At 43.1% G+C, this 14005-nt stretch overlaps 1 protein-coding gene across 1 annotated transcript in view; it reads left to right on the forward strand.

The window, feature by feature from the left end:
- ST8SIA4 (ST8 alpha-N-acetyl-neuraminide alpha-2,8-sialyltransferase 4) overlaps nucleotides 1–14005 on the forward strand; it is an 85779-nt gene that overhangs the window by 12151 nt on the left and 59623 nt on the right. Inside the window, exon 3 of the mRNA XM_083464617.1 lies at nucleotides 10517–10774. Within this exon, the coding sequence (XP_083320743.1) occupies nucleotides 10517–10774 (258 nt within the window). The remainder of the gene's footprint in view (nucleotides 1–10516; nucleotides 10775–14005) is intronic.

The raw sequence follows: 14005 nt of genomic DNA on the forward strand, positions 1-14005 counted from the left end.
TGCGTGTATCTTTTAAAGGTGGTTCAGAGTCGGATTTCAAGCGTGTTTTGGTTATATCTTCATCTGGGATTGATAGTTCATGCAATACTAAAGACTAAGACTGTTGTTTTATTATGCTTTTGTATTTGTTGGAAGCCACCTAGAGTGGCTGGGGAACGCAGTCAGTTGAGGGGGTACGAATAGAAGAAGAAGAAGAAGAAGAAGAAGAAGAAGAAGAAGAAAGTTCAGTTTTCTGGATGTAGATCTTTGTGTAGGCAAGACTGGACCATCCCCACCCAAGAGGGAAGTACTGGCTGACTTGGAGAAACCTCAAAGTTTGCAAAAGTCCAAAAATACTTTACTCTTCCCTTACATTTCCTTATAGCATCCACCAAACAGATGAATAAGCAGAACTGAGCATGCTTATTGGTCATGGAATGTGGGGGCAGCAGGGTGGGATGGAGTGTCCTACAAGAGGACATAGCTGTGTGTATGGAACCCCAAACTGGATCACTGCACACAGCAACCTTTTGTTTGTGGGTCCCACTTATCCTTTTAGTTTCAAAGCCAGTTTGAGTCAGTCATATGATGGCTGTATCCCAGGAGGAGTTGCACATTTAAAGGCAGTAGGGGGCTGGCAATTCAAAGGACACAAGCCATGATTGCTGTCAGCAGATGTCCTTTAAATTCCTGCCATTATGGATTCATTTACCTCCTTTCAGCCTCCTTCATGCTCCTTCACACAAGAAGCAGTTTGCAAAAGTCAAAGTTCTGGAAAAGAAACCAGCCTGGGCTGAAAATGAAAATCCGTTATAGCAATCTGTTCATTTGGCATAATTTAACTTAATTGTAGAATTGAGATTCGATCATTGCTGGGTATTGATAGGTGTGAAATATCTTGACTAAAGCTGCATGTCAGGCGTTCTCCTTTGTAGACATTGTGAACAGATGGCGTATCAGTAACCAGGCAGTCCAGATCAGTAGTGGCGGAAGAAACATTGCCTCACGTTGTTGCACGGCACCTATCACAGCATCTTGGACCTGGCAAGTGACAGTTCACCTGGATGTTACAGCATAGTCACTACTCCTGCCACACTTAACAGTGATGGTGTGAGCACATCACGGTAAACCAAACTTAATGGTTTACTATGCATGGCCTGGTTGTGCCTGCTCCATTCCTCGCTGCTAGTGCTGGTTTAGGATTTTGTCTGAACAAGGGGTTGTGATCAACATGGTAAAGGTCCAGCCATTAGTTCCAGTCGTGGCCGACTCTGGGGTTGCGGCGCTCATCTCGCTTTATTGGCGAACCAGAGCAGCGCACGGAAACGCTGTTTACCTTCCTGCCGGAGCAGTACCTATTTATCTACTTGCAGGTTGGCAGGAGCAGGGACTGAGCAACAGGAGCTCACCCCACCGTGGAGATTTGAACCGCCAACCTTCAGATTGGCAAATCCTAGGCTCTGTGGTTTAACCCACAGCGCCACCCACGTCCCTGGGTGATCAACCCAGGTTGTGATCAAAATGGTAGATGAGCCAAAATCAACTCCCAGCTTTTCATTATGGTTTGTTGGGAGGAAAACATGCCCCATAGTTTGAAAGTAATGAGAAGCCATGTATTGTGCTTTGTTTCCTCAGTGTGATGTTGGGGAAGAGCAAGAGTCCAAATTCATTACCATTAAGTATGCTTTACTGTGATGTGTGAACTGCATAGCTCTGCAGCACCATGTGATGGCTTGGGGTATGTGCAGACAGTCTGTCGGTTGAGACTATGGCCTGATGCACTTTCCCCTAATGGGTGCTATTACAATGGGGGCTGATTTCCATTGTTTGCGGTTATAGGATTATGCCACTGTGAGTCTCTGTCATGTGTTGGGCTGGAGTGAAGTTTTGCCTTCCATCTATAGAAGGTTTATCATCCAGTGGAGGGATCTTACTGGCTGGGAATGGGTGACTTTTGTTTATCTTTATTCCCCTGTCCCCATTAAAGGTTTCGTGGAGATGAGGGAATCAGAAGCATTAGCCATCACTGGGACTAAAGTCTTCATACAACCCAAATGTATATTGTAAGCAGTTCTGTGGAGTGACCTCATACAGACAAAAAATAAAATAAATAAAAAGTAAACCATTAAGACCAGCTAACTGCCCAGGCTGCAAAGGTTGGGTTCAAGTAAAAAAGAAAAGAAAATAATTCACACATTTATTATTTGGGACCTATTCGTTCAGAGGAGGTGATTTCAATTGTTAGAAAAATGATCAATGAAGTGAAGGCTTTGTTTACAAAGGTGCCTCATAGGATAAATAAAATAATGTGGAGTTAGTTATAATAGTGGCCATTTGTCTTTTGGTAATCAATAACTCCTAGGAGAATCTAAACATAAATCTTTCATTTTCAATCCTCACAATAAATTAACTGCAACTCCAAAATACGGGAGCTTTCCTAAATGCATCCTCCGTAAAGCAGTTGTTGGGTCGTTTGTCTTCTTGGCAGTGTTATAGGGGTACGTACTAAACTTCTGATCTGCATAGCATACGCCTTTAAAAAAGGAAATAATATGTTAAAACAAAAAACCGATCAAGTTAAATGGTGCATTTTTCATTTAATGAAAAGCATTACCTTAAATTGTTAAAAGTCACAAATTTCTTTCATTTGGATGCTGAAGACAGGACAGTTAGAATGCATTTCCCCTTAAAGATTTTCTTAATGTAGCCTCTTCATATAAACAGTCAAACTGAAATTGTAAGATCAAGAGCAACAACAAAAGGTTACTTTCTGCACAACTTCCTTTTTCATTATAGTATGCAGGAGCTGTATCTCTCTGTGTTTCAGAACATAATGTTATCCCCCATTCATGTTTGCATAGCAATGTGCAATTAGAAACAAAGGTAATTTAGGCTGCAATGTTGTGCACACTTTTTCTTGAACTTAATGGGGCTTGCTTCTGAGTAGTTACGCATCAGATTGCATTGTTAAGATGTCTGCAGTTTTGCGAAACGAACGTTTAATGGAGTACTTAGCTGTTTTACCCAAGACTGGCTACACACAAGCCGGTTAATCTGCAGCATTTCAGTAGAGAATGAAGGTCTTGTGTATGCATGTTTGTTGTATCTGAAGTTGAACAACAGCATGGTTGTTCTTGTTAAAATACTTTTAGAGGCTTTAGAACCAGCTTGGAACTTTCCCCCCAGGCAGAAACTTAGTGAGTTTCTTTTGACTTCTGGCTATAGAAGCTACTTTTTAAAAAACCAGGTAGAGGCAAGACAGAAAACTTCTAAAATATCTGCATACAGTCCATTTAGAAACTTTGTCAGCCCAGTTGAGCTTTCTTTAGGCGGTAGGCGAAAACATTCCTCTTCAACCAGGCCTTTGGCTGATTCATATTCTACAGCCTTTTAAACGTGTCTGTGGGAAGGGGTGGCTATTGTTTTGCTGTTTTGCTTTACTTATTTTCATGTTTCTACCCTGTATTTTACTCTGTGAATAGTCCTCAGTAGACCCGCTGCATGTTGTTCCCTTTTACAGTGCAGGCATTTGCAGAGAGGGGTTTTTGCATGTCTCTGCGTAGCTGAATCCATAAAGGCTTCCATGTGATCTGGGACCATAAGTGAGTGAGTGCAGATGCACGTGCAACCCCTCCCTTTCCTCACAGTTGTTTGCATTGCATTTGCAAATGCCAGGGGAAGGCACTACAGTCGTACCTTGGAAGTCAAAAGGAATCCGTTCTGGAAGTCCATTCAACTTTCAAAACATTCGGGCAGCTTCTGATTGGCTGCAGGAAGCTCCTGTAGCCAATCAGAAGCTGTGGAAGCCCCATCAGATGTTCGGCTTCCAAAAATAGTTTGCAAGCCGTAACAGTCACTTCAGGGTTTGCAGCGTTTGGGAACCAAAACGTTCAAGAACTAAGCTGTTTGAAAACCAAGGTACAAATGTACTTAGCAGTGTGGGGATACTCAGCACCTTCTGGTCATACCAGTATAACTTCTACATGGGTGTCAAGGCCCAAATGCTAACCAGACAAGGGAATTAAACTTTATATCCCATGAGAGGTCTGGGTTGCAAGTCAATCAGGGTGTAAGGCTGCCTGCACTGTGGGTCCGGCTGATTAGCTGCAGCCACTTGGTACTTCTGTTGAACATTTCAAATGCATGACCTTGGAAATCTTTACAGCATCCCCATAAGACAGGACAGCATGCTTATCACCATCACCATCTTGCAGACGGTAGGCTGAAGGAACTGTGCCTTGCCCAAAACCACAAGCAAGCTTGAATCTGAGGTGAACTGTGGGGATTTCCTAGCTCCCACTCATATCCACCATGCTGCAGCAGTTCTCAAGATTAAAAGATCGGTAAGTCATTGCCTTCTGTGAGCCTTTTGAGAAGCTGTGCTGTGTGCTTCAGCTTGCAGAGCAAAAAGGCCTGTGCTCTGTTCATAACTTGATCTAGAGATAAGGTTTTCTCTGAAACTTATCTTTGATGCTGCGCAGGTGTTCTGCTATATCAATAGGCCTCATTTCCTCCTTCAAAAAGCCACAGATCTAAGGCTTCTGTGTAACTATGAATCGGGGGTGTTCAGCAGTGTTTCCGTGTCAGAAGAAGCACGGGAGCTCCCTTAGAGTTGGGGAGAAGCCACGGATTGGTGTTAAAACTTGTGTGTTGTGATCCTGGGTTCAGTCCTAGGCATCTCCAGATAGGGTTGTGAGATTGGTGGTCTTTACTTAGTTTAAAGCAGCTTCCTATGACCTTCTTCTCTAAGAAAATATGGGTTATTTTGTTAGATGAGATCAATGGTCCATCTTACTGATAGGACTGATATCTGATTTTCAACACCGTGATACATCACCAGCTAAACATCGGGATATACCAGTACATATATCACAATGTCTAAAATAAGAATGGAGCTATGTAGAGGCATTAGGGACATGGGTAGCGCTGTGGGTTAAACCACAGAGCCTAGGACTTGCCGATCAGAAGGTTGGCGGTTCGAATCCCCGCGACGGAGTGAACTCCCATTGCTTGGTCCCTGCTTCTGCCAACCTAGCAGTTCGAAAGCACGAAGTGCAAGTAGATAAATAGGTACCGCTCCGGAGGGAAGGTAAACGGCATTTCCGTGTGCTTCTCTGGTTCGCCGGAAGCGGCTTAGTCATGCTGGCCACATGACCCGGAAGCTGTACGCTGGCTCCCTTGGCCAATAAAGTGAGATGAGCGCCGCAACGCCAGAGTTGTCCGCGACTGGACCTAATGGTCAGGGGTCCCTTTACCTTTATGTAGAGGCATTGGTGATTTTTGCCAGTGCCTGCTCTTGTGATTTGCTGCCCCTTGCATGAAGCAGGGGAGAATTCACCCGGCAGAGTTAACAGGAGCTGCAGAAATTGAAAGAAGCATTGACTGGCTTCGTGGTTTTTTGCATCACATGCACACACACACACACACACACACACACACACACACACCATGATTCGCGATATATTGCCAGATCAAAAATTATGAAACCAATGTCACGATATGGACTTCAAACCTCTTTGGGACAGTGTATCAATATATCGCCCAGCCCTGCCAACTGACAAGGCAGACTGTTGGCCCATCATTCCCACAAGGATTGCTTAGGGCAATACTGTGCTTGGCCTGACTCAGTTTAGAGCAACTCAGTTTAGTATGCCTGACCCTTTATAGCATGGACTCCTACTCTCATGCGCTCTGACTGGGGCTGATAGCAGTTGGAGTTGAACAGTATCTGGAGAGCCATAGGTTCCCAAGCCTTGCTTTATAAGGAAGTTTATAAGTCAGGAGTTGGCAATCCTACACAGTTCTCTTGCTATCTCATGTATTGTCCTATTTCAGGTCTTTAGTGCATTTAGATCAGTTCATTTCCTTCTTAATGTGTTTTCTCCAATATATGATGTTCTTGGAATATTAGGCATGAGCAGCTTTTAAACCCATCTGTGTACAAGATTAAAAATATGATAAAAAATATAGTCTTTAGGTTTCAGAAAAGCAAAAATCAAGGAAAGGGAACCTTTGCCTTGACTTATCATTTATCTGATGCTCTAGGCACTTTGCATCTTAATATATCCCATTCTGCTTCATTACTATGTTGTCATACAAGCTCAGTTGTGAGATATTCCCTTCTCCAGCACGGCTTCAAATCTACACCAATATCCTAAAGAATGTGTTTTTCCTCTTCTATTTTACTGAAATGTAAGTTCCAAAAATCATGGCTCAGTTCCCTTAGGCTTAAAAAGTAAGTGTAGCATCCTCATTGTTGTAAAACCAAGTATCAGAAATCTCTTTTTGACTTGAAGCTTTGACTGTGGCTTGTATTACGATGCCATTTCCCTCTTTCCCAGAATGAACAAACACACTTAGGAAGTTTGTAGAGCCACTGGAATAGTTAGGAGAGTTGTTAGGAGACACCAATTGCCCTGACAGACGCACAGTTCCCAGAGTGGTTTAACAGTCAACCCCTCTTCCCAGGGAACTGTGGAAAGTGTAACTTTCTGAGGGGAATGGGGGTCTCCTCACAACTCTCAGCACTCTTAACAAGCAACAGCTCCTAGAATTCTTGGGGGGATCTGTTTAAAGTAGCATCAAGGTGTGAATGTGGCCTGATACTTCATGACAGCAAAGGAACTGTTACTATGGGAGGTGAACACTGCTGTCATGTTTCTAAAGACATCATTCACCAACCTATCTGCCTCTCTCAGCTTCTCATATTCAGCTACCCTGACTTCAAGGGAACAAACTTGTTGTCTGAGAACCAGGAGCTCTTTATTAGGGTTGCCATATGTCTGGGTTCTCCCAGACATGTCCTGGTTTTGGGGGGCCAGCATGCCGACCTGGGCAGATTTTTATTTTTTAAATGAAATGTCAGGGCTCTTTGGGAGTGGGGGCAGACACATGCCACTGAAGGGTGGGAGAGGGCAGGCACTCTTCAGAGTCAGCCACTCTCCACTGCCTTTCTGCACTGCGGCTGTGCCCCAGAAGCAGAAGCGCTGCAACGGGATCTGGAGCACCACCACCACTCCTTTCCAGTGCCCGCTCCTGGCTGTGCTGTTTGCCAGACCCTATTTGCGTGAGGCTACAGCTTGCTGGTGCCGGGGGTGACTCTGGGCTGCTGAGTGGCTCCGCTGTGGAGCTGCCTCTTCCTTTCAGGCCTCCTAGTGGTCACTGGCAAGGACATGTCCAGGATCTGGCCCGGGGAGGAAGGCTCATTGCTTTGCGGCTTCTCTGGTCCTGCCTGAGCCTCCCCCAGCAGCAGTGCCCCCCCCCCATGGCTGCTCAAGTGTGGAAGGGGCTGCAGGAGCTCTATGGTCTCTCGGGTCCTACTCAATGCGGTTTTCCCTTTTCTTGCGAGGAATCCTATTTGGAATAAGGGAATTTCCCTTTAAAAATGGGAAATGTTGACAGCTATTGTTAGGGGTGCCACTGCTGCTGCTGGGGAAGGCCCAGGCAGGACTGGAGAGGCCACAGTGCTGACATAGCTGCCGCAGCCACCATTGCAACTGCCAATGCAGCTGCTGGCCGTGACCCCTCTGACGTGGCTTGAGCAGCCTTTGGGGGCCGCCGGTGGGCCTACTCCTGGATACGACTTGCTGGCGGCCATTTGGAGGGAGGCCGGAGGCCTGAAAGGGAGAGGTGGAGCCCATAGTGGAGCCTGCTCAGCGAGGCACCAGCAAGCAGAAGCCTCTGCGCGAAGGGTAAGTCTGTCAATATGGCAACCCTAAGAGAGGGGAAGGGAAGGAGGAGGAGAGCAGGTGGGTAGGGAAGGGGTAGTAGGGAGGGGGCGAGCAACAGAGATGCAGGATGGGGGGGTGTCCCGATGGTGGGAAATACCCACATCTTCTGTCCAGCTGGCAGACAGGCTACATATAGCTAGTTCTGCAATACATTGGAAGCCACACACCCCTCCATGTCTACATAACTGTTTATTGGCCTCATTTATTTGGAAAGTTGAGCTATGAAAAACTCAATGTTACTTTCAGTGTCGTTCCCACTACTATGTCATATCATAGAAATGCTTCCATTTCAAAAACCTTTTTGAAAGTAAAATTCATTAGTAATAATTGATAATCTTTAGTCTCTTGTCATGAATTCATAGGTCCCATCCTTTTTACCGAATGAGTGGTTTTTCACCCCCTTCATGGGATAAGCACCTCTTTTTCAAAAGGATGTTTTAGAGTGTGGAATTTTCTGTTCGGTCTGTAGGCCAATCTGGAGTTACGGGGACAACCTTAAAGGTAAAGGATAAGCCACTGCTGAAGTTAGCTGTGAAGCTGTCTTCTAAGTAGGATGTTAATTACTAAGGTGCCAAAGGAGAAGAAAGGAATAACAGTGCTAAGACATAGATGTTCCTTAAGTATCTCTACTTGATGGGACATTTATCAGGTGGGCAGGATGTGTACTTTGTTTGAAGAGATAATGTGTGTGAGAGACAGTCTCCTGGGGCACTCTGTCTGTTTCCTAAAAAGTGACTCACCAGCCCGTTCTCACAGAAATCTCAGGCTGGTCTTTACTTTATAGATGTCTGGAATATCAAAAGGTATTCAAAAAGGCATTTCTCTTTCAGAGACCCTGGTTGCTCTGAGCAGTGGCATACTATGGGTTGCCACGTCCCGGGGCCGCGCAGAAAGGGGGGAGGGAGGGAAATGGATGGAGCACACCTGCGCATTGTGTCTGCGTCACCCAGGAGATCTCAGCTGCAGAGATAAGAAGAGCCATTCCATTGTCTTGAGAGGTCACTTCCTGGTTCACATGGAGAAACCGTTTCTCAACAGAGCCCAGCAATGGAAGCACACAGCTGTATTACTGAGGCATCACTGGGTGTGCCTGACAATTTTGCACCGGGGGGGTAACCTCCCCTGTGCCCCCACCAATGCTGCACCACTGTTGTGGATAGTTTGTGTGTATTGTAGCAGAAGAAATTGTGCAGTTAGCTCAGGGCAGAAGGGAAGAATCTTTCTCATCTTCCCAGAGCGGCTGAATATTTAATACAATGGCTGTGCCATCTCCTGTCTTCAACCCCAAATCCACAGAAATGTCACGGCCACCTCAGTGGGACTCAGGGACCTCTGGTGGTCCAGGGCCCACAGTTTGGGAACTGCTGGTTTAGGGGTCAGTGCTAATGTGCAGAATTAGCTTAAATGGGACCAGCATGTATCCATGCCTCGTGTCCATAAACAGTGCACTCGTTGCAAATTGCTATGCAATATGAACTAATCTGCACCTCTGGAACTAATGCGCATATTGAAATTTCGTTTTCCCTGGGATTTTGTGTTTCTCAAAATGTTGCAATGTATCATAATATCAGATTGAAAGAGAACTTGAGAGAGCATGAACATTTTTATATGTACTTTGAGAGGACTTTTTAAAAATTGCAGATTGATTAGGAAATGGGTAGAAATGTGGAAGTGGCCAGACCAGAATTAAATTCACCTATCTCTTTCTTTGCACAATTACTTAATAAGATGAGAATTTCATACGAGCCTATAATTTAGAATATTATAACCCTGCTAAAATCAATGACCATGTTGCTGCCGACTTCTATGAGGTTTTTTTTGTGCCTTATGTGATTAGAAACCATAAACATGCTGGTTTTGAGCCTGGGCTCCACTAGTTACATTTATTTTCTCAACAATATTATTGAACCTGATTCTTGCTCTAGAACTGTTGATTGCTGTTTTGATTTTAAAAATAATAATAAATATTTTTTGTATAAAAAATCAGTAAAGATGGATCAATGGAAACTGAGCTTTGACATTTTAAAATCAAGTGGTGGCTTTTAAATTATAGGTTTACAAATGCAGTCTCATCACAGTTTAATGAAACCCACAAAGTAACAGTTTTCATGCTTTGTTTTGTTTTTAAGATGTGTCAGGTGTTACTGGAAAAGGGAAAGTGCTGTTGCACATTGAAGGCTAACTTTGAGGAGGCCAGAATTAGTGTGATCAGATGGATGAAGTGTACCTATGAAAGGGAGGTTGGAATGCCAAATCATGGATTGGTTTCATTTCATATGAATCAACAATCAAGGATTCTCATTGCTGCCCCTACCTCCTGATTTCTGTATGGTGATTCCTTCCTGGTTTTAGCAAAACATTTCATTTCTTTCAAACTGGAAATCTTCGATTGTGGCACTTGCCTTGGATAGCAGTACCAAGCCATGGTTCGATGTTGCATGTAAACCTTTCTAAAAGTCCATGCAAGATTACACTGCAATTTTGCTCCAAGCAACAGGCTACTCTTTTGGAATACAGTGGTACCTTGGTTTTTGAATGTAATCCATTCTGGAAGACTGTTCGACTTACAAAACGTTCGAAAACCAAGGCACAATGGGTGGTCTGCAATTTCAGTGGAGAAAATTGGGGGGGGGAGGAACTCAGCAGAAGCTGTTTGACTTCCGAAAAGCGTTCAAAAACAGAACCAATTAGTTCCAGGTTTTCGGCGTTCAAAGCTGAAACTTCGGCTTCCAAGATGCTCGGAAACTGAGGTACCACTGTATATTTTGCAGAGGTATCATAAATTTGCATTCTTGTTTTCAATACAGGAAGAACATTCTTCGTTTCTTGGATGCAGAAAGAGATGTCTCAGTAGTCAAAAGCAGCTTCAAGCCCGGAGATGTAATCCATTACGTGCTAGACAGACGCCGCACACTAAATATTTCTCAGGATTTACACAGTCTTCTTCCTGAAGTTTCACCGATGAAGAACCGCCGATTTAAGTCATGTGCTGTTGTAGGAAATTCTGGTATTCTCCTTGATAGTGGCTGTGGAAAAGAGATTGACAACCACGAGTTTGTTATAAGGTGAGCATTCATCTCTCACTTGACAGGTTGTCTTTTACTTCAGCAGTAATGAACACAAATGTTTTAACTTGGAACAATGATTTGGAATTGCTAAATGATAACTTTCACTGTGTGGTGCCCAGAGTTAAATATATTTCACAATAAAAAGAACAGGTCCGTCTTTTATATTGCAAATGAGAATTTGCACTGTTGGAGACCGCAGTGAGATTTGTAATATTGTTTTGTAGGTTCTGGTTTTGCTCTTTATGCAGGCAAAAATCACTATTCCAATAGCAAGCTGGCTCTGCAAAATGAAAATGTTTTCATTTTCTCCTTCCTGCCAATAGTCATAGTAGAAAATCACCACCTTTACTTATTATATATGCACTGTATGGGGTACAATTTATGTGAAATGCATTGAGGATTAGCCAGATAGCTCCCATTAAGGGAATTGGAAGTCACACATCTACACCCTTGTGTGCTGCACCGAAAATATATTCTGGCTGCATCTGCAAATGTATTCACATATTTTAGTTTAAATAATTAGTTTGTTTGTCCAAAACAAAGTGTTCTACTTTGTCAAAGGTCAGCGAGGAATTGAAAGGAGTTGTGGGCACTGTTTAATAGACTGTCACGTACGAATGTAAAACAAGTTTTAGTTGAAAATACGAGGCATTGGGTGCCATCCAGAACCATTAAAAATCAATCTGAGTCTTGCTGTTGGCTTGAGTGGAATATGGTTTATTCCCACTATGCTTTTAGCAAGTCACAGTTTTCCATGCCTAATAGAACGGACATGATCCTGCCACTTCCATCTGTCAGAATAACATTTTCTCAGCTCTTGTATTGAAATCAGTGGGCCTAAGTCTGCAGTCCTAAGCAAGTTCAGTATTGTGAAGGCTCGAGTTCAGTGGGACTTACTTCCGAGTTTGTATACCTAAGTCATAGCTGTCAACATTTCCCCTTTTTTAAGGGAAATTCCCTTATTCCAAATAGGATTCCTCACAGGAAAAGGGAAAAGTTGACAGCTATGACCTAAGTACGTACCATGTAAGTAAGTAAACACTATTGAAATCAGTGTGAATTATTGCTGTGCCTCATTTTTGTGAGGTTTGGTTTTTGATGTGAATGTTGTTGCTTTAGACTATAGAATGAAGATGTCTGTGAAAAATTCAAAACTTGCTCTTTGCACATTTTTGACACCTATTTACTGTTATTGTTGCCCTAATATACCGCTGGTTCATCGCCCTGTACATTCTGCCCCAGTTAGTCATCTACATGTGACTTGGCTGGGGCAAGGGGAGAACAGCCAGATTGCCTTGGCCATGGTGACACATGCCATATTGGATGTCTTGTCCCCTCTGCCCGGAACAGTATCCGTGCTTTCACAAAAGGCTGTATGTTTCATAGGAAGTAAACATTTTCTTGAAATATGCCCCATGCTATTTTAGCTCGGCGTTACTGAAATCATGCATAGGATTTCGCTGTTGAAAGTGCTGATGGATTGAACCTCTGCCCCCTCTCATCACTGATAAGTACATCCAGGACTAAGTGCAGTGAGAGATGGAATGATATCTCAAAATATTACTGCACCTTTCTTTTCATAATTGCGGAATGCTGTCCTTGATTAAGGGACTTTAAAAAGATCAAGAATGTACACCCAGAACCCTACAAGACACTCCTTAGTCTACAATCATTTGTTAAGACGGGTGCACCTGATACCTTTTAAGAGTTTTAGACCTTAAAACATGTAAGATAAAAAGAAGTTAAAAGGTACTTGTTTTTTCTGTGTATACAGTAAAAGAAACAGTAAGTGAAACAAACATTAAATAACTCCAAGACATGTGCTATTCATCCATCGACTCCATCTAGGATGTTTCACAAGCATATACAGTAGATTTTTTGAGCTTATATTAGAATAGCACAGGGGTCAGCAAACTTATTCAGTAGGGGGCCGGTCCACTGTCCCTTAGACCTTGTGGGGGCTGGACTATGGGTTTTTTTTGGGGGGGGGGATGAGTGAATTCGTATGCCCCACAAATAACCCAGAGATGCATTTTAAATAAAAGGACACATTCTACTCATGTAAAAACATGCTGATTCCCGGATCTTTCCATAGGCTGGATTTAGAAGGCGATTGGGCCAGATCCAGCCCCTGGGCCTTAGTTTGCCTATCCATGGAAAAGCATATTTGAGGCCTGGGTCTTTTATTAGTGCCACCACCTGTTCTCCTAACTTAGGTTCTCATATTGCTCTATTTGGACACGAAATGCCCTGTGATTTACTCTTCTTTCATTTGTGACCAATGCAGACCCATTCCTGCTAGCCAGAATCTGGGAATGCTCTTCTTATTTGCATGTGTTCAGAAACGGGACAGACTCACAGGAGTCATTGCTTGTCTGAAAAGTATAATGCAGGCAGCTGTCTTGGGATTCAATTTTGAAAATAATATCACATTCAATACACTGGATACAAGTCTCTCAGTGTGTTAGTCAAGTTAACTGCTATAGCTGGCATGTTGGAATCCAGGGATGTATAAACTTTTAATATCTGCAGAGTAATTCCAATTTATCCAGCAGTGAATCTGCTAAAGCAAGATGAATGCATAGTATAGGATATTCAAGGATGCCGTGTGCGAAGTATTTGAAATCAGCAATGTATGCATTCATTATATTCTATTAAATGAATCTGGATTTCTATTTTTAAAGGGGCTAGACTTGATAGATCTTGCTCTTCTGTAAGATAGCACAAAAATACTCCTGTACTGTTCCTAGGGCAATTCTCTGGAAGCAGTCTGTATTACAAAAGATAAGAAAATTTATTGCTAAGTCTCTGTGCATCTGTAAATGGCATGGTTCTACTTCATGCTTTCCCTACATGCTCTCTTGCAAGAGATTCAGTCAAGAAGGGGCTAGATAGTTAAGCTGAAATACCTACCATTAAATTGATCAGATAGGTCACAACTGACTTTATTGATGGATTATATGAATAAAATGATAGGAATGTTGCACTCCCCCACCAGAAACGGCAATCAAACATTTGTTCAATTGATTAGAGCATCCTTGCTAGTGTGAGCAAAAATCAGCTACTGACTTTCTGTTGCTCTTCTGGCTCCAATGTAAGAATTGAATCAGGCATATGTGAAAAGCCGTAAGGGAGGACAAATAAACCTGTATGTAAGTAGACAGGAATGTAGAATAAGAATGTGAAATAACACAGAGATGAAGTCAGAGATGTAGATTCCGTTTGGAT

The sequence above is a fragment of the Podarcis liolepis genome (assembly GCF_965112155.1).
Source record: "Podarcis liolepis genome assembly, chromosome: 11".
Classification (NCBI taxonomy): domain Eukaryota; kingdom Metazoa; phylum Chordata; class Lepidosauria; order Squamata; family Lacertidae; genus Podarcis; species Podarcis liolepis.